This window comes from Cibotium barometz, chromosome 11, assembly GCF_041138505.1.
Source record: "Cibotium barometz isolate CiBa-2024 chromosome 11, ASM4113850v1, whole genome shotgun sequence".
NCBI classification, from domain to species: Eukaryota; Viridiplantae; Streptophyta; class Polypodiopsida; order Cyatheales; family Cibotiaceae; genus Cibotium; species Cibotium barometz.
Window position 1 is genome coordinate 14,052,138 of NC_141056.1, and position 27,386 is coordinate 14,079,523.

At 46.0% G+C, this 27,386-nt stretch overlaps 1 protein-coding gene and 1 pseudogene across 10 annotated transcripts in view; one reads left to right on the plus strand and one right to left on the minus strand.

Moving 5' to 3' along the window:
• The window catches only part of LOC147633792 (uncharacterized), a 145,849-nt gene that overhangs the window by 47,826 nt on the left and 70,637 nt on the right, over positions 1–27,386 (minus strand). For all 10 annotated transcript variants that reach the window (XR_015266926.1, XR_015266928.1, XR_015266929.1 and 7 more), the window contains exons 18-19: positions 23,296–23,375; positions 23,123–23,209 (exon numbers count right to left, since the gene is read on the minus strand). Coding sequence is in view for 6 of the 10 variants with exons in the window: in XM_086804841.1 (XP_086660967.1) it covers positions 23,123–23,209; positions 23,296–23,375 (167 nt within the window). In the remaining 4 variants the exon portion in view is untranslated. The remainder of the gene's footprint in view (positions 1–23,122; positions 23,210–23,295; positions 23,376–27,386) is intronic.
• LOC147633794 (uncharacterized) lies at positions 20,687–23,110 on the plus strand (annotated as a pseudogene).

The window sequence follows — 27,386 nt, forward strand, 5'->3', positions numbered from 1 at the left end:
GGATGCCCCTCTTCTTGGGACAAAACCCCGAATGTATCGGTCGTATTTCCAACCATTCGCTGAAATCTTTTTACCAAGAGATATGCAAACATGTGCAACCAAATATGCTGTAAAAAGCACCTGCATGCAAAATCCCAAACGCACCAGGGTGCAAAGTCAAGCAACCACAAAGTACTGTGCAAATTTTTTACCCCGAATACAAGGCTGCAGATAATTGCAATGCTAAAAATCCCCAAATTTCTGAGCACCAATGGGCTGATTTATGCGTCAATTGCACATAATTCACAAAAACCCCGGAAATATGTCTACCAATGAGCTTTAATTTTGCGATTAAGCAATGATTTTACGAAAGCCCCAAATTTCCCTGTCCTGTAACTGCAATTATGCAATTAAGCACAAATTTCTAAAAAATTCCCAAATTTTCTTTGAATCCTGCCACCCAAACGATGCCTTGCATTGCTGCCTGCACCTGATTTTTCCAATGAAGCAAGAAATGCACAAAAGCCCCTTGAATTGACCCAAAAAACCAGTTACCGGAATGGCCGGAACCCTGATTTTGCAGGGTTTGCAAAGATGCGAGTGTTGTTGTTGCCAAGCTTGCTATAGGAAGGAAGCTGTACAACTGGCGGGCAGATGACATAACGAGGCAACGCAACAGCAATGGGAGACTTGACGAGCAGGGGGGACCGACGGGAGTTGGTTGCAAGCAGTAGACGATGGGAGATGCAAGCACTGCAAACAGAAGGCGACGACGGCAATGTGGCACACGCGGGAGCTCCATAGAAGCTGCATATGGCGGAAGTCGGCACTGTAGACGACAAAGTTCAGAAGTAGATGGCGACGGCATGAGTAGCCGAATGGCGATTGACGTAATGAGGACTGCCGGACGGAGTCGGCAACGGATGATCAGGCTACTAGATGGAACAAGGTCCTATTTTTTGCACAATTCTGACGATTGCCACACAAGCCTTAAGTGCAGCTGAGCGCCGCCCAAGGCCGCCTCTTGCGGTGCGAGCACCACCTGCAAGCGGGGGGTGGCAGAGCCCTCGACACTAGCGCTACCTGAAACGGCGGCTGTCACATGCACTCTGCACTATAGTGCATGGTGACAAGATGGCTCATCATCATCAGTGCAACATTGTATAGTATTAGAACCCTTTAGGATGATATTTGTCATACGCTGTGACCCATTATAATCCTTAGTCCAGGCACAAGCTACGTAGGTCATTCCTCGGCTATAGTGAGTCAGCCAGTCAGTCAGTCAAATCCCATAACCCACTTGAAGAGATTCATTCATGCATGTAGAGTGAATAGTAGAAACCTTAGGGTTTGCATTAGAAAGCACTATGCATATTGCATATCATTCATCCATTGCATATAGATCATTGTAGAAGCCTTCAAATAACATCTAGTATTTTTAGAATATTTATTAGCAATGATCTAGCATTTTTCCCATAATTTACAGCATTTAAAATTATTATTTACATGAACAAGTCGTGTAGCTTTTTATGCTACAGTCGGCCAGCATTAAATGCCAGCCAACCAGCTCCTTGTTCATATAAATATGCATGTTTTTGCATCATTCCTCTCATTCAATCATAATTCAGCCATCAAGCCTTCAACGATTGGAGCTTCAACCCAAGGAGCATAAGTGATTGAAGCATTCAGCCCTTCAGCCCTCAGCGTTTCATCCATCAGCACCCAAGAGCATTAACGCATGAGCATTCAGCCTTCATCAACCTAAACGCATCAGCATACAGCATTCAGCCTTCAGTTCACCTTGCGTTTTCTGCATAGGAGCAGTATTCAACATTCTTATCTTCATCATTTTTCTACAGCACTTTGGTGAAGGTAAAATTCAGCAGTCACAACCTAGAAACAGTCCCAATCAGCCCCTACCTCAGCTTCAGATTTGCAGCCTTCCCTCATTCCATTGGGAAGAGTGCATAGGCTCAAGATTGGTCATCATTGGTGCTTCTACAGCCGTGTACAGTTCAGCCCGACTCTTGGTCCTCAGAGATCTTGCGTTTGGCTTATCGTTAATCCACAGTCCGTCTCTTCAAAGTAATAAAGCAAATACTATTCCGGTAATGGGATAGGGGGCCCTTCAGTGGTGGGTAATTCGGGACCCCATACGGTGTAAGTTTCTACCTCTCTTTCAAATCTCTTTAAGTTTGAAGTCATAAAAGTCGATTGCTAAACTCGTGAAACTCAGGATACAGAAGGCAGTGTGAGAATTTGTGTGATAGGATCCTTAATTACAAATACTTCCGTTGCATGTTACATTGGTATCAGATTCAGCTTGTCCACACACACCGCATCCTAGCGTGAGGGCATCCTTGGATGGTCAGATTGCGTTCCGACACGACCACCGACTTCAGCATCATGTCTACAAAGGAGAGTATCCTTCGGCCGGAAGAAGTCTCCCCCGAAGGAGACCTTGCTCTTCCGACTACCGCAGACACCATAGCTCTACTTAGAGCTCAAAACCAGCTTCTCATGGAGCGTCTCCAATTGTTGGAGGCAACGGTAGCACGACCTCCTCCTCCAGCAACTCCCAACTACATCTCTCTCTTCTTTCAGATGGAACAAGAAAGAAGAGAAGACGAGGTTCGACGGAGAGAAGAAAAAGTAGATTGACGGGACTATGAGGAAGCCCAACGCAGGATCAAAGAAGACCAGCCTCAAGTTGAACTCGCCGCTCGGGAGCACCAACGAGTGCTCGATCGAGAACATATGTTACTCGAGCACCAAAGGGAAAAGGAGGCCATGCATCTTAGATATCAGCACCTCTCTTCAATTTCCCCAGCCTTGGGTGCCACCAGCCAACAGCCCGCAACATCGACTACCGTCATTCGACTCAACCAAATTTTAGTAAGTATGATGGTGAGTGTGATCATTTAGCAGTTAATCAGTTCATTCATCAATTTACTGCTCATTTTCCATTAGCTAGGATTACAGATCCTCAGGATAGAGTCCACATAGCGGCTCCCCACCTTACGGGTGAGGCAGTCACTTGGTGGCATCATTGGTCTAGTCTTCATACAGACCAGACCACACGTGTCACAACTTTTAGCTGGGATACATTTGTTCATGACCTAAAGACCAGATTTCTCCCTCCCCAGTATATGACCAGCCTGGCAAATGAGTTCTATGGACTCAAACAGAACGGGTCACAAGTGCTTCAGTTTTCCAGAAAGGTTATAACTTTAGCACAACAGTTAGGGTTATCTGAGCAGGCCAAGATGGATCAATTCACTCGTGGATTCGATCCTAGTATCTAGTTCACAGTTCATAACTTTGAACCCAGTACCTATGACCGGGCTTTGACTCTAGCTCAAAATGAAGAAATGACGATGAACGGAGACAAGCCAAAGAAGTCGTCACACAGTCCAGTACCAAACCCCAGCAACAACAATGGTAAGGTAATGCATCTTCTAAAGATGCTAAGAAGGACAGCAGTAATAGCTCTAGTTCAGGGGGTAAGAAGGATAAGGAATCCAAGCCTAAGAAAACCCCCAAGGAAAAGGCTAAAGCAGGCATCACTGGAGATTATCTTCCTCCAGAGGAGCGAAGGAAATACCAATCAGAAAATAGATGTTTTTTCTGTCATACCATCGTGCATGATAAGAAGGATTGCCACAAATGACAAGCAAAGCAAGCCTCCAAAGCTCCTTCTGCCACAGTTGCCACAGCATCTCCCACTCCTCTAGCCCCGCCTACTACCACAAATGAAATTCAGCTTTTACCTTCTATGCATCCTATGCCATCCGTGGTATTTGATGCTAAGCAGGAGGGTGAGAGCGATGCTGCACAAAAAAGCCTCATCCGAGCTTAAAGCTAAGGGCCGACAGTTTGTAGTCCTATTTGACATGGGCAGTTTTGAGGACGCCATCTCTCCCCAATTGGCCAATTGACAACATTAGTGCCATATCATTTGGATGTGGATGGGTTCACACCTGGCCTCCGCACCCACATATCTCAGAAGGCACAACAGTTTGCCTTTGAAGTTCAAAAGCCTTCATTCCAACGAGATTTCATTGTCTCGCCTCTTCTAAGGTGTGACATGACTTAGGAATCCAGTGGCTTCATCAATATGAGCCTATTCCCAATTGGGGAGAGGACACTTTTACTATCTGTAAAGGTTTTCCTGAGCCCGTCATGATTCATGGGAATAGAAGCATACTTGGCATCCAATTGATTTCGCACCTCCAGGCCTGACGAACTATCCGCAAGGAAGCGAAAGGGGCACTACACTATGTTCGTGCTCAGACAGCCTCTACCTCATCGGTAGCAATATCTCATCTTCAGTCCCACAGTTAGCAGACCTCCTATCTAGACATCACGACATTATGCTTAGGGATGATCTTCCACCCAGTCTCCCCCCATCACGTCCTGAGGACCATCATATCGATTTGGTCCCTAGATCAGAACCTCCTAGCAGGTTCCCTTATCATCTTTCCAAGACTTTAGAGGGCGAGCTACAAAGACAGTTATATGAGCTCCTCCGAGCCGGATTCGTTCGGCCTTCTTCCTCACCATTTGCTGCACCCATCCTATTTGTCCAAAAGAAGGACAAATCTGCACGCCTTTGTGTAGACTACAGGGCATTGAATAAACTCACCATTAAGAATAAGTTTCCTATGCAAAGGATTGAGTACATTTTGGAGCGTTTAGACGGTGCAAAATTTTTCACTAAGATCAACCTCAAGAGTGGTTACCATCAGGTCCGCATTTTTTTTTTCAGAAAGGAGACTTCTATTAAGTATGAAAAAATTTTACAAAATGGAGATTTCACACCAAAAAAGGTGAAGATCTCAATCAGTCAGGAGCCCTGTGCTGCCAATAGGGTCCCGAATGAGAGGACGTGAAAATGATACCAATGTCCCACTCTCTCATAAACTGGCCACGCTTCCTATCCGCTGCCCTCGAAGATCCCTGGATTCTGGCCTAGGTAGCCATGATGGTACTCCAAATCCTACAAAGACACTGAGAAACAAGAACGGGAGTACCCTCAATGGCCTCGGTGCATCTAGCCTTCCAGATATTCCAGGCTGAGATGCTAGCAATAATCTCCCAAGAACTGTCTAACCTCTGTGCCAGAGGGACAAAGTGTGAAAGTGGCAAATCCTAAGACAACACTGCCGAGCAACTCCTTGCCTAAGCATAATGGCCAAGCTCTTGTCAGTCCCCTCGAATCTCAGCTGAGGCCCAGACTGTGTCAACCAAATGATAAAACCAAAAGAAATGATAGTATCCCTCTTAATCCTACCAAAGAGGTGTGCAATCCCTGACCAAACCCTCTGTGCTTCCCTGCATTCCCATAAACAATGGTAAACTGACTCCGAAGCTCCTGCACATCTAGGGAATGCTGGGCAAGCACCAGTAACTGACCTCCACCGATTGGTGGCCAGACCACCATGAAGAGAAACCCAGATAAAGGAGGAAATCTGTGGCTTTCTATAAGAATGCCACAATCTCCGCCAAAAAACCCTTTGAATGTCAGTCGAAATGCCATAAGATTCCCAATGGGGTCTAAGAGTAGGGACACTCTGAATGTGTCCCAAGATAAGATGTCTGGCATTCCGCACCGTATAACTGAAAAAAGGCATGCTTTCCAAGGGGTTACAAGCATCCTTCCACACCCACTCACCGGGGTCCCAATGCAAATGTCTGATAGGGCAGCCACCATACAACCAAAGGCTACACTCTCTGTGATCATCCCTGGGGGGGGGGGGGGGGGGGGTTTGTTGGGGTCAACAAAGACGTGCTTCCCTAACCTGCCAACAACTCTAACTGGACGAATCTGGGAGCCCTCAATAAGGTCTTGCACGTCACATCTCTCCAACTGCCATCCATCCTGTACAGAAAAAAAGACCGGTACATCATCCTCCCTAGGCAAGAGGAGACCCATAACCTGAAGAGGAATACTTGTCTCAGAAAAAACCCCAAACCAAGAATGATGACGGTCTTCCAAGAAAGATCCAGTAATCCAGTGGTTGGGAATGGCTGCATCAATCTGTGCAATCCTCCGACTAGAGCCTCTCAAATGCTGCGTGAGATCCAATCTCTGTACCTCGGTGAGGCTCTAAAACCTCTTCCAAGCCAACACTGTGGGGCAAAGGGTCTCCCAGCCAGCCCAAAGAATATGCATAGCTGCCCCAAGAGGCCTACCATGCACATCTAAGATCAAGTCATTCCACAGAATGGGCTGCCAGTTAACTTCCTCCGCTAAACACGGGGGGGTGTGTACCAAAAAAACTCCTCAAGCAGTCCCAGGCCCGTAGGAGGGACCTAACCAGGAGGGATGAAGGGGAGCGGTGAACTGCATCCGAAAAAATAAAGCGTGAGCTGAGAGTCCAGTCACCTCCGCGAACAGGGACACACTTCGTGATCTGCTGCATGAGAAAGTCCTTCCACGGCTCAGTGCCTGGAAGTAAGCCCCTAACAACCAGCTTACACAGCAAAGCCTTACATTGCACCTCAGGATCAATGATATTCAATCCCCCTTCCTCCTTAGGCCTGATAATGGTTTCCCAAGCAACTCTAGCCCTAGTGTGTGCATTTCCATCAAGCCCTGACCAAAGAAAGTTCCGAATAAGGCGACGAAGCTAGCCAATGCAGCCCTTATGAAAAATCCAGCACGAAGCGATAAACCAAGTCGTGGCTAGCAAAACTTGGTTAACCACCAAAGCTCTAGAGGCCAAGTCGAGCTTCCTCCTACTCCAGTGATGAAGTTTGTTTTTAATGCTTAAGAGCACTGGAGCAAACTGTTGTGCAGGGGAGATGTCAACGCCCACCTGACAACCAAGGTATTTGGCAGAGCATCCTCTCTCAATCCAAGTAAAACCAACATCTGTACCCCAATCTGCAAGAGGAGAAACACTGATCCAAAAACCAACTGACTTATGCCAATTGATGGTAGCTCCTGCTGCCAAACAAAAGGCCTCCAAGGCTGTCCAGAAAGCACATAAACAAGCATGTGAAGCCTCAAGGAGCAACGCCGTATCATCCGCTAACTCAGAGTCCAAAAACTCTTCCTCTGTACATAAAGGCAGCCTGAGACGCACAACACTAGGGGCAGCCCGAAGAAACCTGCTCATAGCCTCAGCTACAATGAGATACAGTAAAGGGACGAGGGGACCGCCCTGCCTCACTGAACGGGAAATCTGAAAACGCTCACCGCGCCCCCCACAGGCTAAAACAATGCTGTGAGCCTCCCTATATAGGCAAGACACACCTCTGATCCAGTTTTGGGAAAACCCCATGTGTGCCATAGTGCCTCCAAAAAATCCCAATCCACTCCATCATAAGCTTTTTGAAAATCAAGCAAAAGAATGACAAGAGGCTACTGACTAGACTTTGCCCACTCGACAACTTCCCAGAAAGAAAAGATGTTATCAAATATACTCCTTCCTTGGAGGAACCCATTCTGGGTATCATGGATAGTCCTTTGGAGAATCGGCTGCAACCTTATACTCAAGGCTTTAGCTAAGATTTTATATGCAAATCCAAGGAGAGTGATGGGCCTCCATTGCTTGATGTTAGTCTTGTCCCCACTCTTGGGGATCAGGTGAATCAGGCATCATACCCGACAACCACATTCCCTGAAGGGCAACAATGATAGCATCTCCAATATGATCCCAAAAAAGAATAAAGAACACGGGAGAAAGACCATCATCCCTTGGGCATGAACCACTAGAAAGAGCATGCAGTGCGTGAAGGAATTCATCCTTGGGGCATCTAGGGAAGAACACATAGCATCTGAAATGAGCCTGGGCATGCACTCCCAAACTTTCTGCCGTGCCACATCTCTCTGAGGGGAGGGCACCTCTACAGTCAACAAAAACCGATAAAATTCTGAAGCAATACCCCTCACCTTAGATATCATCTCTCTGCAAAGATGCATCAACTGACACATCCCACTGACCAGAAACATCATCTATCTGTACATGATCCGAAGAAGCCTTCCCATCAATCACACCAGGGGGGGGGGGCATGACAGAAAGCTCGCCACACTTGGCGGACTGAAGGACGAGAAGGAATCAAGGGAGGCGGCGCCTGAGAGGCCCGCTTACGAGGCCTCCTGCGACCTCGAGCCCGAGGACAATCTCGAGCAAAATGACCCTGTTGGTGACAAACCCGGCATTGATTGGGTTTACCTGCAATCTCCATACGTTGCTTCAAAGGGCCACAAGGACCTAGAAGCAAAACATAGTCCTCAAAGAGCTCAATGTCACGAGCAGGAACCATGACCCTGGGGAGAGCATCTGCCGAGGCAGTGACTAGGCAGAAGATGTCGGCAAGGCGTGAAGGGGGGGCACTTGAAGAACAAGCCCAAAGGCAGACCCGATGGCCTCTAACATAAGCCAATATGCGTGAGGAAGACCTAGGAATCTGAGAGTAATCGGGAAACGGTTCCGGTCTTCCTCAACAGGGTCAAAATAGCTGGAGTAGGGAAGAAAGAATATCTTCCTCGGGCCCAATGGCAAAGGGCTGCCCTTCAAAACCTCTGAGGCTGCGTCCTCAGAATCAAAATCCACTTGGAAGAAACCTCTTCCAAGCAACCTGACATCTCGAAAGTGTAGAGCGAGGTCGGAGGGCAGAGCCGCCAGGACCCAATCCCGAGCCTGGAGACAGGACGGGTGAGATCCAAAGATTCTGGCAATGAGGGTCGTTTTGGAGTCTTTTTCTATTTCGGCGTAGAGGACCGCGAGCTCGGCTTCGGAAAATACAATGGTTCGCCTGGCCGAGGGAGAATGATTAGCCATGATGCTAATCGAGGAAAAAGGCCGAGGAATAAGGCCGACTTAAACCCGGATGAGAAGCAATTCGAACCAAGGGGGAGGTGTTGAGGCGGAGGAAAGGAAAGGAGGGTGGAAAAGGGAAAAGAAAAAAAGAAAGGGAAGCAAGGGGAAAAGGCTAGAAAGGGCAAAGAGGGGCCGCGGACGGGCAGCACAACAGTGCTGCGCAGAGGGAAGAGAAGGGCGGGCAGGGGCACGGGCGGACAGAGTGAAGGGAAAGGCGAAAAAGGGCGGGCAAAGGCAAGGAGGGGAGGCGGAGGAGGATGGGGGGCGAAGCAAGAAGAGAAGCGGATGGGCGCAGCGAAGGAGGGAAACGATGGAGGAAGGAGGGGGCAGCGAAGGAGGAAGGAAGTGAAGGCAAAGGAACAGAGGCGGAGGCGGAGGGGAGCCATTCAGGCAGCAAAGGAGGCAGGAGGACGAAAGAGGAAAGAGGGGCGCAGCGATGAAGGAAGGAAGCAAAGGCAGAGAAACAGAGGCGGAGGAAGAATCAAAGGCGGAAGGGAGCGAAAGAGGGTTCGGGGAGCTCGCCGCTTACTATGATTTTTTCAGGTCCGCATTTTCAAAGCTGACATTCCAAAAACAGCTTTCCGGACAGAGCGTGGTCACTACTACGAGTTCGTGGTCATGCCTCTTGGGCTTACCAATGCACCCGCAACCTTCAATAAAATGATGTCTAGGATTTTCGCAGTCATTGGTAAGTGTGTCTTCATCTTTCTTGATGACATAGTTGTATTCTCAACCACTATGGAACAGCATGAGAAATATGTGGAGAAAGTCTTGAAACTTTTTTGAGATAATGGACTCTACATAAACATCAAAAAGGCTATCTTTGGCGTTAAAGAGGTTCGATACTTGGGTTATATCATCGGTTTTGATGGGATTCGATTGGACCCCTCAACGGTTCAAGAGATATTGGATTGGGACATCTCTCAGACCACCCAAGAGATCCGTTCTTTCGTAGGTATTTGTCAAGCCTACAGCACCCATGTTCACCAGTTTTCCAACTTGGCAGCACCTCTCACCAACTTGCTCAAGGGGGTGAAGACTCGTAAACAAAAAGTCTCAGTCACAGGCAAGGCGCTTGATGCATTTTGTGCACTCCAGAAAGCTGCCTCGGAAGCGCCTGTTTTGAAGTTAGCATCTTGGGATGAAACTTTTGAGGTCATTACTGATGCAAGCAATGTAGCCATAGGTGCAGTTCTCCAGTAGGACAATAGACATGTGGTCTACTATAGTAAAAAGTTGGATGTCGCCGAAAATAATTATTCGGTTTATGACAAAGAGCTTTTGGGTGTGACCACAACGCTCAAACATTGAAAGCCTTTCCTTTATGGACAAGTCTTCACAGTCAAAACAGGCCACTCAACACTTAAGTGGCTTCAAACCATGCCAAGTGCCAGTGGAGTGATCGGCAAGCCAGATGGAGTCAACTCTTCCAACAATTTGGAGGAATGATCGAGTATATCCTTGGTAAGCATAACCCAGTTGTAAATGCTCTCAGTCGAAAGGCCAGCATCTAGGCAGTGCAGGAGTCTACCATTCTCGAAATCATGAGGAAGGACTTAGATAGCATGAAAGACCAATATTTCGACTCCCCTGAGTTTGGTACTCAATACAATTTGGCTCTCACTTCTAAGCCTAGCCATTATTCAGTGCAGAACGGTTGGTTGTTCTTCAAGAACCGCCTCTGTGTCATTCGGGAAAAGCGATCAGCTCTTCTTCATTATGCCCATGACTCCTTAGTTGGAGCACATAGAGGTATCAACAGTACCCTCGAGAAATTAGAACGGTCCTTTTACTGGCCAAAAATGAGGCGTGATGTATATTCACATGTACAAGCCTGTAAGATTTGTCAAAAAGTTAAGGTTCCATATACAAAGAAGACTGGGTTACTTCAACCTTTGCCTATCCCCGACAAACCTTTCATCGACATATCTACGGACTTTATAGGGCCTCTACTAGCATCCACCGGATCCCGTAACACTCACTGTTTTACCATTGTTGACCACTTCAGTAAATTCAGCATGCTTATCCCATGCAAGCATACGGCCACAGCTGAGGACGTAGCTCGTCTTTTTCTCAAACATTGGAACCCCATTTGTGGTTTGCCTAGCACCATCACCTCAAACAGAGATTCCAAGGTTACCTCGTATTTTTGGAGGGCATTATTTGAAAACTTTGAAACTAAGTTACAGTTGTCTAGTGCATTCCATCCCCAGACAGACAGCCAGAAGAAATCTATAACCACTTGGCCTTTGATGTTCTCAAGTCATATTGTCATGACCAGTAGTCCAAATGGGAACATTATCTTCCATTGGTCCAAGCCATCTTGAACGATACACATTCATCCAGTGTCAAACGGACTCTGTATGAAGCAGCCTTTGGTCACCGTTTCTCTTCTCTTTTGCAAAGATTAGTGTCTCCATCTCTTGAGGCTAACAAAACGACGGAAGCATTTTCCGAAATCATTGAGTCAGTTAAGGACCGCTTGACCAAAGCACAAGAAGCTTATAGCAGACAGCCACAAATAAGTCTAGACGAGATGTCCACTTCAAGGAAGGGGATTGGATCTATCTGCGCATCATGGAACACAGATTGAAACAAGTGAGCAAACGTTGTCCCAAGCTTTCTTTCCGTAGTTTTGGACCTTTTCCAATGGTTGAAAAGATTAGTGATGTCTCCATAAAGTTGAAGTTGCCTAATAGTTGGACAATGCATGATGTTTTCCATGTTTCTTGGCTAAAACCGTATGTTGGACCAAAAGTGTTTGATGTTTCAGATGAAGAGCAGCCAGACGTGGTACACGAAGCAGAAGTTATTGACCTGAGCAGATCCTTCTTCATCGTTGGAAGCATGGTTCCGGTTCACCAATACGTCAGTTCTATACGAAGTTCCGAGATCGAGGTACCCGCGAAGCCGTTTGATTAGACGAGGAGTTCTTTCAAGAGTACCACTAATTGTTGGCGGTCTACTTGGAAGCCATGAGCCTACCGCCAAGCTAAGTAGGAGGGAATGTCACATGCACTCTGCACTATAGCGCATGGTGACAAGATGGCTCATCATCATCAGTGCAACATTGTAAGGTGTTAGCACCCTTTAGGATGATATTTGTCGTACGTCGTCAGGCATGAGCTACATAGGTCGTTCCTCAACCATAGCAAGTCACTCATCCAGTCAAGTCCCTTAACCCACTTGAATAGATTCATTCATGCATGTAGAGTCAGTAGAAACCTTAGGGTTTGCATTAGAAAGCACTCCGCATATTGCATATCATTTATCCATTGCATATAGATCACTGTAGAAGCCTTCAAATAACATCTAGTATTTTTAGAATATTTATTAGCATTTATCTGGCATTTTTTCCATAATTTACAGCATTTAAAATTAGTATTTACATGAACAAGTCGTGTAGCTTTTTATGCTACAGTCAGCCAGCATTAAATGCTACAGTCAGCCAGCATTAAATGCCAGCTGACCAGCTCCTTGTTCATATAAACAGGCATGCTTTTGCAAGATTCAATCATAATTCAGCCATCAACCCTTCAATGATTGAAGCCTTCAGCCCAAGGAGCATAAGAGATTGAAGCATTCAGCCCTTCAGCCCTCAGCGTTTCATCCATCAGCACCCAGGAGCATTAACGCATGAGCATTCAGCCTTCATCAACCTAAACGCTTCAGCATACAGCATTCAGCCTTCAGTTCACCTTCCGTTTTCTGCATAGGAGCAATATTCAGCATTCTTGTCTTCATCGTTTTGCTACAGCACTTTGGCGAAGGTAAAATTCAGCAGTCATTCACAGCCTAGAAACAGTCCCAATCAGCCCCTACCTCAGCCTTAGATTCACAGCCTTTCCTCATTCCATTGGGAAGAGTGCATAGGCTCAAGATTGGTCATCGTTGGTGCTTCGACAGCCATGTACAGTTCAGCCCCCCTTTTGGTCCTCAGAGATCTTGCGTTCGGCTTATTGTCACAGTCCGTCTCTTCAAAGTAATAAAGCAAATACTATTCCGGTAACGGGATAGGGGGCCCTTCAGTGGTGGGTAATTCGGGACCCCATACGGTGTACAGTTTCTATCTCTCTCTTTCAAATCACTTAATGTTTGAAGTCATAAAAGTGGATTGCTAAACTCGCGACACTGAGGATATAGAAGGCGGTGTGAGAATTTGTGTGACAAGATCCTTAATTACGAATACTTTCGCTGCATGTTACAGCGGCGAGCACCGAGTTGAGCGGCTAACTGGCGGAGCTTGCACGTGACAGAAACGGACAGTCGCCGGATGGAACGGAGTGCGACAGAGAGGCACGCTCGTAGCCAGATGGAAGCGCACAAAACAGTGGGCAACGGGAACTCCACGAACAGGCGTGTAGAACGGGGCAACCCTGCTCTGATACCACTGTTAGGGTTAGGGCTGCACACAGACAGAGACACAGAGAATGAACAGCAGCAAGAACACTCAAGAGAGATGATGATTGATGCTCACACAAAGATGATCGCATACAATGTGTGGAGCTTGGGGTTGACTCCACAATATCAAAATTCAATAAATGTGGTGTCCTTTCACACCTAATACCCAAGAGGAAAAACCCAAAGAGAGAAGTGTGTCCTTGGTTAGCCCATGTTTACATGTGGCACTACTCATAGCATATATGCGAATGCTCATTAGCCCCATGCTTGATATTTTGGAGAGTGGTATACCATCTACTGGAGCTGATGCTCATCTTATGTTTCTATGTTCCTAGTATTCCATGATGAGTTTCCATGGACAGTTTTGTATCACCTCAATGAGATAGCTATGTTTATGTTTTGTTCCTATTTTATTTTCCATTCCATGATGAGATATGCCATGGACATTATTTAAATATATACCTAGATGAATCCAAGAACAAGCCCAAATTCACCTTTTAGGAACGTGCATATTATATACTCAAGGTAGTTAACCCACAAGACTATATAACTATCAACTCCATTATGCATAGTATGGACTAGATACCAAGGTTGTTAGAAGCGTCAAAGGCATTTGGTACGAGGCGGGTATGGTACACGCCTCGAAAGACTCGTATTTTTTAGAGACGTTAGAGGCGTGTTAGAGGCATATATATATATATATATATATAGTGATAGATAGATTTAATATATATAGTGAAAGTTGAGAGAGAGGGAGAGAGACTCGAGTGTGTATGTATGAGCCTTGAGGGAGGGAGGGAGAGGAGAGGGTGTGTATGAGAGAGGGAGAGAGAGAGTGTGTGTGAAAGAAAGAAAGCTGTATTAAACGTCTGCAAAAGGCCAAAATGACCTAGGAGACCAAAACAGTCCATCCTCATCATCTGGATACATCATCAAGATTCAAGGGTACAAAGTAAAATGAAATGAACCGGTAGAGAGAATAGAGAGAGCTCCAAAAGTGGGTATAAAAAACATCATCATCCTAGTGTGTTTGAAGTTTGAACTTTGAACTTTGGGTCTTGAGGAAGGCTTAAGGCAGGGAGGGAGAGAATGAGGGAGAAAGAAAAGAAAGAAAGAAAGATTTTATTAACGTCTTCCAAAAGACCGAACTCGGCCTATGAGACAAATCAGTGTACCTGTGTGGGGTATCCTCTGTCATCCCAACAAAATGAAAAAGTACTGAACTAAAAGCTGAATCTAGGTGTGCAATAAGTACAATGCGTGGGGAAAGGGATGGAGCTCTACTACTAGGAGAATGCAAAGCTATATGCATGGAGTATACAATCATGATATGCAACCTAGCTAGCTCCATCCTGTACCATACTGGGGGTATAAAATGGTATACATCAATGAAGGGGGTGTCCACAGCTCCCTGAAGAACATGCCTGGTCATCTCTCTCTCGGGTATAGGCATGGTGTCCGAAAGCCAGGTGTCCTCTGTCTCCTGCGGGCTCTGAGTGTCTCTGCTCTCTGGAGAGTAATTCCTTGCTATGTAGGGGCTGGGAGTGGGGTGGATCTCTGAAAAAATGTAGTAATCTGTGTCTGTCGTCCCCCCTCTGGAGCTGTCTGAGCCTGTAATGATGTGTTGGAAATAAGTGCACACTAGGTGTACTATTTTTAGTCTAGTTTCAGTCTTTGTGTCTTGAGTCTAGTGCCATGTGGCACCTCTACATTTATCCCATAAGTGAGTCTACTCAATCTTGTACTTCTCACCTATAAATTGTAGGTGTCACATCAATGAATGTATCAATCTTGTGTCTTGTCTACACTCATCTCAAGGTAACTCTTTGTCTTTCATTTGTTCTTGTTTCATTTCTAGTTTTGCTCTTGCTTTCATATTTTCTACATGGTATCAGAGCATGCTGCTCCTGCCCTGTGTTACCCGCCATAGCTTCAGGCCACCATCTCCCTAGCTGCGCTCAGCTTGTAGGACCAGCCTATACACATTCTGCACAGGCTGCGCCGGCCTGAACTTTCTGCGCCAGTTTTTTGCTGTCTTGCGCCGGCCTGTTTTCCAGTTGCTGCTGCCTGCGCTTCATCCTCTACAGGTTGCGCATCACTCCATACCTGCAGCTACTGTCGGCCTCCCTCTCTGGATGAGCAGCACTTGTACTGCTTATTCACAGGAGCTGTATTACACCTCTGCAGCAGCCTACGTCTATCTGCTGGAGGTGGTGTTTCTTCATCTATAGGCTACGCATCATCTAAAGGCAGTTCAGTTCTACCATCGCTTCCTCTTGAAGAATCTACAAGGTACTGTGCATTGTCTCCTTCAGTTTGCTGGTCAGTCCTTTTCTTATCCTCATATCTGCAAACTGCTAGTTCCTCATGCTTCGATGGGCTGTCACATGCTATGGCCTTGACAAGTGGTGAGAGAGCCGGCTTCTAAAAACAGTTTGGATCTCTTCTTTCATTCATTTCTGCAATCTTGTAAGGGAATAGACACTGCCCTTGCATTTTAGCAAGAGGTAAGACCTTCCCACATGACCTCTTCTACTCATTCTCTCATGTCTATCGACAAATTCAATGGCTCCAACTTTCATACTTGGTGGCAAATCAAAATCAAGTGCCATCTTATGAAAGAAGGTCTTTGGGACGTTGTTCACCATGCTGCTCCCGAAGATTCCGACATTGAGCAAGTTATCACTTATGCTCCCACTGCCAAGAATGACAAAGCCTATGCTATCATCCTGCTCGGTCTTGGAGATGATTACATTCATCACATCTCCGACATACAGTCTGCTTCTCGAGCATGGATCACTTTGGATACCCTTTTTGGACCCCGTTCTAAAAACTCTAAGATTGCACTTATGATCTCATTCTTTGATCTATATATGCAGGAGGGAGCTACTATAGCCTCTCATGTCAATTATTTTCGCAGTCTTATGGTTCAGCTTGCATCAGTGAAGTCCCCCATCTCCGAAGATATTGCTATTGCTGTGCTTCTCAAAAGCTTACCTGACACCTATGCTACTCTTGTCACTACCTTCAAGTATCACAATAATCCTACTCTTGAAGGTATCATCAATGCTCTCCAAGAAGAGGAAAGAACAAAACAACAAAAGGTAACTGACACTGCATTTTTAGCAAAGAAAGGAGATTCTAAGGTAAGAGAGCCTTGCACCCATTGTGGGAAAACTAATCATATGGAGAAGGACTGCTTCAAGGCTCATCCATGCACCATTTGTGGCCGTGATAATCACCGGGAGAAGGACTGCTACTCTAAAACCTCTACATCAGCCCCTGCATCTACCTCAGCCCATGTTGCTGCAGCATCTACATCAGCAGATCTTGCTGTTCATTCCTCACATGATGAGGAGTGGGCTTTCTGATTACTTCACCTTTTCTTGTCTACCACTTTGACCACCGATGATGTAGGTCAAGGGGTTCTAGTGTCTTACTCATTATGCTTTTTGACCTCTCTCTTGTCCCTACCCAAGAGGCAGAGATTGCCCTTGAGGAGGGGATGTCTTCAAGGTCCATCTGTTTGTCTACAGTCAGTCTTCTGTCTATCTAGTCTTGTCTGTCTGTCTATCTGTCTATCAAATCTGACTGTGTCTTGTTTTAGATCCATCTTGTCCCTATCCTTGTGGACCCATATGAGGATATCACTTGAGGAGGGGTGTCTCAGGATCTTTTGTCTCTCATGTCTTGTCTCTCAGTCTATCAGTCTTTATGTCTGTCTTCTAGTCTTGTCCATCTTGTCTTCTAGCTTGTCTCTCAATCCTTGTCTAGTCTCTCTGTCTTGGTCTTATCTTTTGTCATGTTATAGTCTTGTCTTTTGTCTTCCTCCTAGTGTCCACTTAAGGAGGGTGTTGGAAATAAGTGCACACTAGGTGTACTATTTCTCTAGTCTAGTTTCAGTCTTTGTGTCTTGAGTCTAGTGCCATGTGGCACCTCTACATTTATCCCATAAGTGAGTCTACTCAATCTTGTACTTCTCACCTATAAATTGTAGGTGTCACATCAATGAATGTATCAATCTTGTGTCTTGTCTACACTCATCTCAAGGTAACTCTTTGTCTTTCATTTGTTCTTGTTTCATTTCTAGTTTTGCTCTTGCTTTCATATTTTCTACAGATGTCTCTCTGTGACGCTGTATGTCGAGAATGAATCTCCCCAATATGCGCTGGTCTGCTGCCTCAAAGATCTGGCGTAGGGAATGTGGCTCTCTGAATAAAATGGGATCTCTCTCTCTGATGGCTGTACATGTTCTGCATCTGCATACATAATGCTCCTCACTCTCCACCTCCTCTCTACACAATCTGCATACCCTCTCCTCTCGGGGGATCCATGCTGCTCTGCCAGTCTCGATCTCCAATCGATGTGATGAGACTCTAAGCTGACCAATAGCTACTCGGGAGCCGTGTGGTAAAAAGCCCTCCATGTATCTAGGCCTCTCTATAAATCCATCATCAGTGATACTCATGAAGTGATCTCTGTAGTATAGCATCTTCGGTGGAAGAGGCTGTGTAGGCGATATCCATGTCTCTCGTGTATAGAGCTGCCATAGGTCCTGTCTCAATACTCTGTTCCTCTCACTATGAGAGAGACGGATATGTGGTGCATCCCTGTCATACTAGAATGGTAGTAGATGATCCATGTCTAGGCCATGCTGTGAGAACCAATGTGTGTGTGAGAGGGGCTGCCTTGGGCCCTTAAAGCCCCCGTCTAAAGACTCAAACCATCAAAATATATATATATATATATTTTATTGTGGACGCCTCGATCAGGCAGTCGTACGCCTCGAACTGTTAGAGGCACGCCTCATAACAACTATGCTAGATACTACGACATCCCCACTAACATCATCAGTGTCCAATAGTGGGTGTAGAACTCTATATCAAAAAATTCTCTCTCTCTCTCTCTCTCTCTCTCTCTCTCTCTCTCTCTCTCTCTCACACACACACACACACACGAGCATATATTCACACAAAGCCCTTCGTACTGAGTTTCTGTCAAACCTCCGGAGATGCAAGGCAGACTCAGCCATAATGAAGCCTAGCACTAAGGGAATTAGTAAATAGAAAGAATTAGTACAGCAAATAAGTAGTTGACACGGTAAATGCACCAATATAGATAGAAAGAATAAGCACAATATCAACTGGCCCATTATTGTACCACTTTGGAAAATAGGCCCATTCGGTCTTTAGTAGATACTTAATCTCTCTCTCTCTCTCTCAGAGAGAGTGCGGAGCGACTGGCTCGCTTCAGAGCACACCCAGGCATGTTCTTCAGGGAGCTGTGGACACCCCCTTCACTGATGTATACCATTTTATACCCCCAGTATGGTACAGGATGGAGCTAGCTAGGTTGCATATCATGATTGTATACTCCATGCATATAGCTTTGCATTCTCCTAGTAGTAGAGCTCCATCCCCTGCACACCCAGATTCAGCTTTTTTATTCAGTACTTTTTCATTTTGTTGGGATGACAGAGGATACCCCATACAGGTACTCCGATTTGTCTCATAGGCCGAGTTTGGTCTTTTGGAAGACATTAATAAAATCTTTCTCTCTCTCTCTCTCTCTCTCTCTCTCTCTCTCTCTCTCTCTCTCTCTCTCTCTCTCTCTCGATCAGTCTCCTTTATACATAGCACTTGGGCTCTCCCTAGAGACAGATATGCTCGCTTAGCCCTGGAGTTTTCACAACAGTTGGCATCACAGGGAGACGGATCATGTTGGTATGCACAGATGACAGCTTGGTTCCAGCTGCATGGCTTTAGTATGGACAGGCTACCTCCATTTCAGTACTCCCTGGATGCACCCTCCCTCTCTCTCACACGGGAAGAGATTACCAGACTTATCAGGCAAGACTTGACTCAGCTGGACACTAGGAGGACATGGATACAGCCGACACATGAGCTTGGTATGAAGATGGCTTTCTATAGAGATCATCTTTTCCAGCTCACGGAGGATGGGTTTGTGATTAGACCCAGCTACATGGATACTCATCTTTCTCATGGGGTACGATGTGCTATTGGTTAGATGCGCACATCCTCACACCAGCTAGAGATTGAGACTGGCAGATTCAGAGGAGTACCAGCTGAGGCCAGGATTTGTCAATTGTGCCAGATGGAGCCAGAGACAGAGTTACATTACATATGTCACTATCCAGTATATTATGCGATACGAGGCCGTTTTCACTACCTGTTTAGAGAGGGTTTTGGACCACTTTCCAGAGTCATGAGATACCAGGATCAGAGATGCCTCGAATTATACTTGTTGGAGCTGCGTAGACATAGACAGGGTCTCTTCAGAGGGAGGGGATCAGAGAGGGAGAGACACCTACAAAGGCAGATTACAGACTTCTTTTGATCAAAGATTGAGTAGTCACGCCAGCAGGCATTGCAGCTAGCCCCAGAGTATAGCCGCACCAAAGGTACACTTATTGATCGGGCTATAGAGCTGGGGTGGTCCAGGCGCCCCAAGATGAGAGGCCCATCTCGACATCGGCAGAGACTACAACAGAGGATCAGGACCATACTAGCACGGCATGGGAGACGTCCAGTCACAGTACTCACCATGGAGGCCATTGAGGATATCCACCATCGATCGATGAGAGACATCTTTGGATAGACATCTTTGGATAGTGATGTATATGATGCTTACCTTTGTTGCTAGAGTTTTCCTTCCCAGATGTTATCCATTAGGAGCTCCTAGTACCTTACTTTTCCTCATAGTTGTTGTTTCAATTTCAGTTTCAGTTAGTTGTTTAGTTGTTTTAACTTTTCTTACACAGACATTGTATCAGATCCACCAATTGTAACCTTCTTGGTCTCATAGGTCATTTTGGCCTTTTGAGGACGTTAATATATCATTTCATTTCTCTCTCTCTCTCTCTCTCTCTCTCTCGGACGAGGAGATTGCGAATGATACTTATGTCCCGGAATGGGAGATTCTACAAAGAAAGCTGTGCAGAGCTATCCCTTTCATCGACATTGGAGATCCCTCAGTGGCAATCAAAGGAAAACATGTGGTTTTGAGATACGCAGATATGAAGGACAAAATTAAAGTCATGAAGCAAACAAGGTCACTTAAGGGAACGAAGGTGTGGATGGCGGATGAACTCACAGGCACACAACTAAAAAACAGGAAACAAGAACTCAATAAAGTATATGAAGCAAGGAAACAAGGAAAATGGGCAGTCTACCGTAGAGGTAGAGCTGTTATTGCAGATTTCAGGACAATCAAACATGGTAGTAATGAAGAGTAGCTGCTAGAGAAATCCTTCATGTTATCTAGGATTCTCCTACGTCATGTAGGGAATTTGAACTATTTTTAGTTTTATCTTTATTTTCATTTTGTTGCCCCCGAAGTGGAATGTAATCACATGGATGTATCTGATTAGTCCTATAGGTCAGATGTTCTAAAGGACGTTAATATAGTTTTCTTTCTTTCTTTCTTTCTCTCTCTCTCAGGGCAGATCTGACGACAGGCGATCTTCACTCTTGCAGGAGGCCAGGTTGAGGTGCTGGACTCATATGTATACCTGGGGATTACATTTACTAGTACAGCAGGGCGCTTCTCTATGGCACGAGCAACCAGAGATAGATTGACACGAGGATATGCTGCCCTAGCCATGCTTGAGCGACAGTGCCACTAGGCACACTTTCAGGAGCCCCACACGAAGGGGTGGCTATTCGACACTCTAGTCACACCCGCACTGATGTACGCAGCGGCAGTATGGGCACCCGGACTCTCGGCCTCCTCTTGGACACAGATCGAGAGACCCCAGGTTCTGATGCTCTCACGGATGATTCGCAGCAAACCATCTGTACCACATGACATTGTCAGAGCAGAGTTTGTTGCACCACCCATGCTAGTAGAGGCTCTCTTCCAGGTGGTCTGCTTTATTCATCAAGTGCGAGCCATGGCTCCGGACAGATTGTCACGTAGAGCTTTTGAGGCATCCATACAGTTAGCTAAGCCTGGTGACACAGGATCATGGTATGCATAGATGATACAGCTATTGACCCAGTGTGGGTGGGACATAGATCACTTACCACCTCTTCAGTATGATCTTAATGCTCCACATATGCAGCTCTCACACAATGAGAGGAACAGAGTTATGCGACAGGACCTATTGCAGCGCTATATGAGGCGGACATGGATCACACCCCACCAGCCCCTGCCTACGAAGATGCTATACTACAGAGATTGTTTTATGAGCATCTCACACGATGGATTTATTCAGCAACCCGGATATATGGATGTGTACATGCCTCACAGTGCCCGAGTGGCGATTGGCCAGCTCAGAGTGTCATCATACCAGCTTGAGATTGAGGCAGGTAGGGCAGCACGGATCCCCAGAGCAGAGAGGATATGCAGATTATGCCAGGAGGAGGTTGAGAGTGAGGAGCATTATGTATGCAGATGCAGAGCATATAGTGACATTAGAGAGAGATACACCATCTTCAGTGGACATCCCTCACTCCGCCAGATCATGGAATCCGCAGACCAGCGTAGATTTGGCCAATTCTTGCTAGAGACACAGCGCCACAGAGAGGCACTGCTACGGACTCATACCACAGGGAGAGGTGGGCGACAGCTCCAGCTCACTGATTTCTTCCAAAGATCTATCCCAGTGCCTACCCTGACACAGGAGGGGGTTACACTTCAACGAGCTGCGGAGCCAGACGGAGACCGAGAGCACCAGGCTATCAGACTCCCAGACTACATCAGAGGGAGATTACAGAGATATGGGCTCAACATCAGCACCATATCCAGAAGCGGCTAGCTCACTTACACTCACACCCGGAGATCATGCTCCAAGGGATTTTTGCCTCGCCATCGCCTATGTATCGCATATTACACCCCCATTATGGTACTGGTTGGAGCTAGACAGATGTGCATTGCATTCTTGTATACCCTACGCATATAGGTTGCATACTGAGCCTTTAGCAGTAGTGCTCCATCCATCACAGCCCCCCCACTAGCTCAGTACTTTCATAGTTTATATCATGTTTATTTTGTCCTTTTTTTCTGGACATCCAGAGGACATTGACAGTTGTACATTAATTTGTCTCATAGGTCGAGTTCGGCCTCTAGTAGACGTTAATACAGCTTTCTTTCTTTCTTGACATTTTGGAGAGTGGTATACCATCTACTCGGAGCTGATGTTGCTCCCATGTTTTTATGTTCTTAGTATTCCATGACGAGTTTCCATGGACAGTTTTGTATCACCCTAGTGAGATAGCTATCTTTATGTTTTCATTCTGTTTTATTTTCCATTCCATGATGAGATATGCCATGGACATTATTGTACCACTTTGGTCTCATAGGCCCGTTGGGTCTTTAGTAGACACTTAAAGTATCTTTCTTTCTTTTCTTCTCTCTCTCTCTCTCTCTTTCTCTCTCTCTCTCTCACATACACACACACACACGCACGCACGCACGCACCCACAAAAACCCCCATCCACCCATATGTATGTATGTATGTGTATTTATGCAAGGATGTACATATATATTGTACTTGCATACGTATGTGTGTTTATGTACGTATGCATGTATCCCTGAATACATGTGTGCATGACTGAATACATGTATGCATGACTGTATGCGTGTACATATGTATGTATACATGGTTGTACATTTATGTATGTGTGCATGCATGCATGTGTGTATGCAAATATGTATGTGTATATATACATGCAGGTATGTAATTACATCAAATACAGTTTTGCAAATTTCACAAGGCTGAGCATAGTGTCAGTGTTTCTAGGTTAGCAAAAGGGCATCGGACACTCCAATTCATGATCTTATCTCAGACCAAAATGAACCACCACTGCAAACCAAAAAGAACCAACTGATACAATCTCTTTCATCAACCAAATAAACAGGTCAGTCAAGTAACATAGAATCTTAGATACCTCCAACACGGACTCCTGGACATTTGCAAAATGCATGCTTGCTTGTGGTTGACTCTCTGTCTTTCTTGATAATGCTTCCTGAATCCACTGCAGCAAACCAAAGGAGCATAACCTACAGTGCACTGTGAAAGATTTTGTATGATTCAACACAACACATTAAACCAATCATGAACCTGCTTTGCATCTTCACCCTGTTCTCTCAACTGCAACAGAGCTGCACACGCTGCACGCTCTGCCTCAGCCAAAATGCTTCCTGCAAAATGGTGCATTACTCAATGTTTGTAAGTAGGTCCTCGTTGCCATGCAATGTGCATGCACTCAACTATAGCCTCTCCATACATATACATGAATGGACATGCGCACACATAGATGCCCCTTCACGTGCCTAATGCAGGAGTCTGCTTGACTGACTCATGATAGAAGGCCATGCATGCATTGATGTGAAAGCAGTCTATTGAAATTAAATGCTACTTTTCAATAACCAGACAAGGAGCCATTCTGGCTGCCTGACAGAGCACTGCACAAGCACCTGCAAACACACACTAGCAGCCCGATGGGGAGCCACATATGCAGCTGAGAAGCCAAGCTAGCAGAGCCCCACATAGGAAGATGAGAAGCTATGCTGGAAGCCCTTTAGAGCACCATGTAAGCAGCCTCGATGCAATGGCCCACACTGGCAGCCAATGAGCACCATTCATGTACCAGTCAAGCTATGCTGGCAGACTGATGGAGCGCTACGCAAGCACCTGCCAACCCATGCTGGCAGCCCATTTATTATAAAAGAACTGGACAAGTTTGTAGTTTGTCCATGATGAGCTGTGTTTACTATGAGGCCCTGTTTGAGAAGATAGAACGGGACCAGCAGATACTGACATTTAACTCCGCCTACCTCATTGCCTACCACATCAAGCCCGAACTGGAGCAAGCAGCCGAGTCGTACCACAGTGCTGGGGTAGCAGCAGGAAAGAAAGCCACAGAAAAGCGAAGACCAAGGGTGATGAGAGCTCAAACTGCCAAACAAACCACTAATGTCTTCACAGAACACCGCCCTACAGAAACTCCAGGGAGCAGAGAAAAGAGTGCCAGAGAAGAAAGGAAGAGAAAGTATCCTGGAAGTCCCTATACTGAATGAGGCTACTGAAGACCCGAGGGGAAGAAAACGCCCATGAATGACACTAACTACTGACAGGAAAGAAGGAGCAATCACGGGAGGACGAGTGATGTGTGACCTCAAAGCCATGCTGACAGCCCAATGCAGCACCACACAAGCAAATCAGGCAGTTTTTCACCATCCGATATGCTTTCAAAGCAACATCCTTGACCATTGCAATGTCAGGAAGAGTATTCATTAGATACAGGTCCCCACACCTGTTGTGGAAGGTAAACCTTGGTGACAAGACTTTAAAAGCTCAACTTTTTTGTATAAGCATTCAGAAAGAGATCGATTCCTGGAGCCTCCCCACATGAGCTCACAACACACGACATGATAACATGAGCATGAAGGATGAATGAGTGGGCACTGAAAGTAAGGGGACAACCAACTCGACCTGGAGTGCAAATGCTGGACACGAGCTATGATGGATCTGATGGACCAACAGAGCTGGCTAAGGGATACCTGCTTGTGAGCGCATGGTCTATAGTCTGAGTGAAATGTTGACAGATGCACAGGAGTGAGGGGCAAGGAAGCACAAGCAGGGAGGCAACCTGGATTTGACTAGATAAATCTGGCATGCGTTTCAGCCCAAACTCATGTGGTGTATCTAGTTATGCAACAGAGGGCTTGCAGATCCACCCTGTGCACTTCATAAAGAAGCTTAAATGGCCAACGAACTGCTCTTACAGGGGTTGTGATGCTGAAGAACAAGGGGGGCTTTGGCTGTGCCACAATGCACAAAGAAGGATGACTTGGCAAATTGAGGGGTGGTGGGAGCCTTCTTAAAAGGCACTTTGGCCAAATTGAGGTCAGCCCTGCATGCCCCAATTCATCACCTAAAAATAGGCCCCTTTATGGCCACAAACCATTGGCACCATCTCCCATGACAAGACAACAAAATTGATACAAACTACCTGCAATATACTGCTGACTATGTTGGGTATTTTGGAGTCTCTGTGTGTGCCCATCGTGCCTGTTTGTGTAACCACTTGTGTCTGTGTGAACAGCCCCTAAAAGGGCTAAGTGTGCTAGTGTGTGTGAACCCGCCCTTAGGGATGGATAAGATAAGTGTGCCATGTGTCACTTGTCTAGTATGTGTGTGATTCCCTTGAGTCACTGCCCTGGCCCTCGGGCCTAAAATGATTGGCCAAGCATCAATTGCTTGGCGAAGCCATCGTAAACATCATCTTCATCAACTCTTTACCAGCTTCGAAAGTTTCTAAAACTTCCATTTCTTGTGTTTATGTGTGAGTGTCATGGGTTCTCCGCCCGGGTTGTCCCCCGAAAAAAGATTTGTAATAAGTGTTCGTCATGTATGTCAGTTTTTGTGTTTGTTCCACCTTGTGTTATAAAACTCTCCCATACTTCAACTTACCCCTGTTTAGGTCAAGGGGGGGTTGATTTTCTAAAAGACTGATGTAAGTGAAACTCGTGAGTGGTCAAGCTCTTTTCGCGCATGTTTGCTAGACCTCTAACTAAGTCTTTACGCGTCCAAGCTTGTTGAGCCTCTAAGCCATGCTTGTTGAGCCCAGCTCACTGGCCTCTGAAACCACGCTTACTAGCCTCTAAGTCTATAGCAGGGAACATGTCTTAGATGGAGCATTAAAGTGCAGTGTTGAGCCCAAATCACTCTAGATATTGAAGGTTGTCTCAAGTCACTCCACCATCGCTCCAAAGGGGGAATTGTTGGGTATCAGAGTCTTTGTGTGTGTAACCATCGTGTACGAGTACCCCCGCCCACTTGTGTCTATGTGTGAACAGCCCCTAAAAGGACCAAGTGTATTATTGTGTGTGAACCCGCCCTTAGATGTGGATAAGATGTGTCACTTGTCTAGTATGTGTGTATGATTCCCTTGAGTCAAAAGATAAGGCTTACAGCAAACAAAAGCATGTACTTGGTGTAAGCTTCTACATAGTCAATCAATCAAATGATTTGAGTTTTTCTTTCCATGATACTCAGGACATGGACTTGTTGTATACAAATTTGTCTCATAGGCCAATCTGGCTGTCACAAAATTCGTTACAGCTTCTATTTTTCTACTGTTCATGTGTGGCATGTGGAGCCTGACACGACATACATGTATGGCTGGTGTAGCCTGACATGGTGTGTCTGTGTGGCATATGGAGCCTGACATGACAGTACATGTATGGCTGGTGTAGCCTAACATGATAGTACATGTGTGGCTTGTGGGGCTTGACATGGTGTACATGTATGGCTCATGGGACCTGACATGATGTAATTCCTTGGGACTGGCTATCTTGGAGATCTTTTGTATTTATGTTCTAGGAAGGTTCCGGAAGGATCATGAGCCCTCGACATTTTATCGGATACAACTGAGCAGATGGGTGTTTCTTCCAGTCTAACTGCACTTATGTGTGTGCATGACTTTGATTTTATCTTTGGATGACTTGTCTTGTTTGCTTGGACAATGCCTGAGATTTCTGCCTGCGTTGTCCATGGGGCCGGGGACGCCTGGGCACCCTGTGGATGTGTATGTGCACACCTGTTTGGGACTGACAGGTGGTCTACATGTGTTTTGCAGGTGGTAAGTATCCCCAAAAACTCAATTTACAGCTTTATGAGTTCACATGCTAATAATTATTGCTGCCGGTTCACACTCACTTATAAGTGACCAGACAACTTATAAGTGAGTACACATTGAGCAGGACTTATTTAATACACGTGGCGACCAAAAGCTGGACACTAGACAATAATTGGGCCTTCTTTAAGTAGGCGCCTCTTGCTAGACCTAAAAGCACATGAGTGAGCTATTTCCGGCGGGGAGCCTCTATTATTGAGAAAAACTCCAAATTGGAGGGGGGCGCATGCTTTTCAGTGGTGCATGAGGGCTGGTCGGCTGGTTTTCAGCCTGTTGGCAAGCTTCTACAGCCATCCATTGCGACTGAAGTTCATCGGGTGCATGGGAGAAGCTGGCCAACTCTTTCTGTGTGTCTTCTACTGCTAGCCGGCTGGTTTTACAACCCGAACAGAGGCTGGACAGGGGATAAAAACAGAGAAGAGAAGCTGGTCGTGACCATCTGGACAAATTTCCTTTCGACCTAGAGCTTGCAGGTTTGTGTACTGCTGCTGGTCGCATCTTTCTGTGGCTG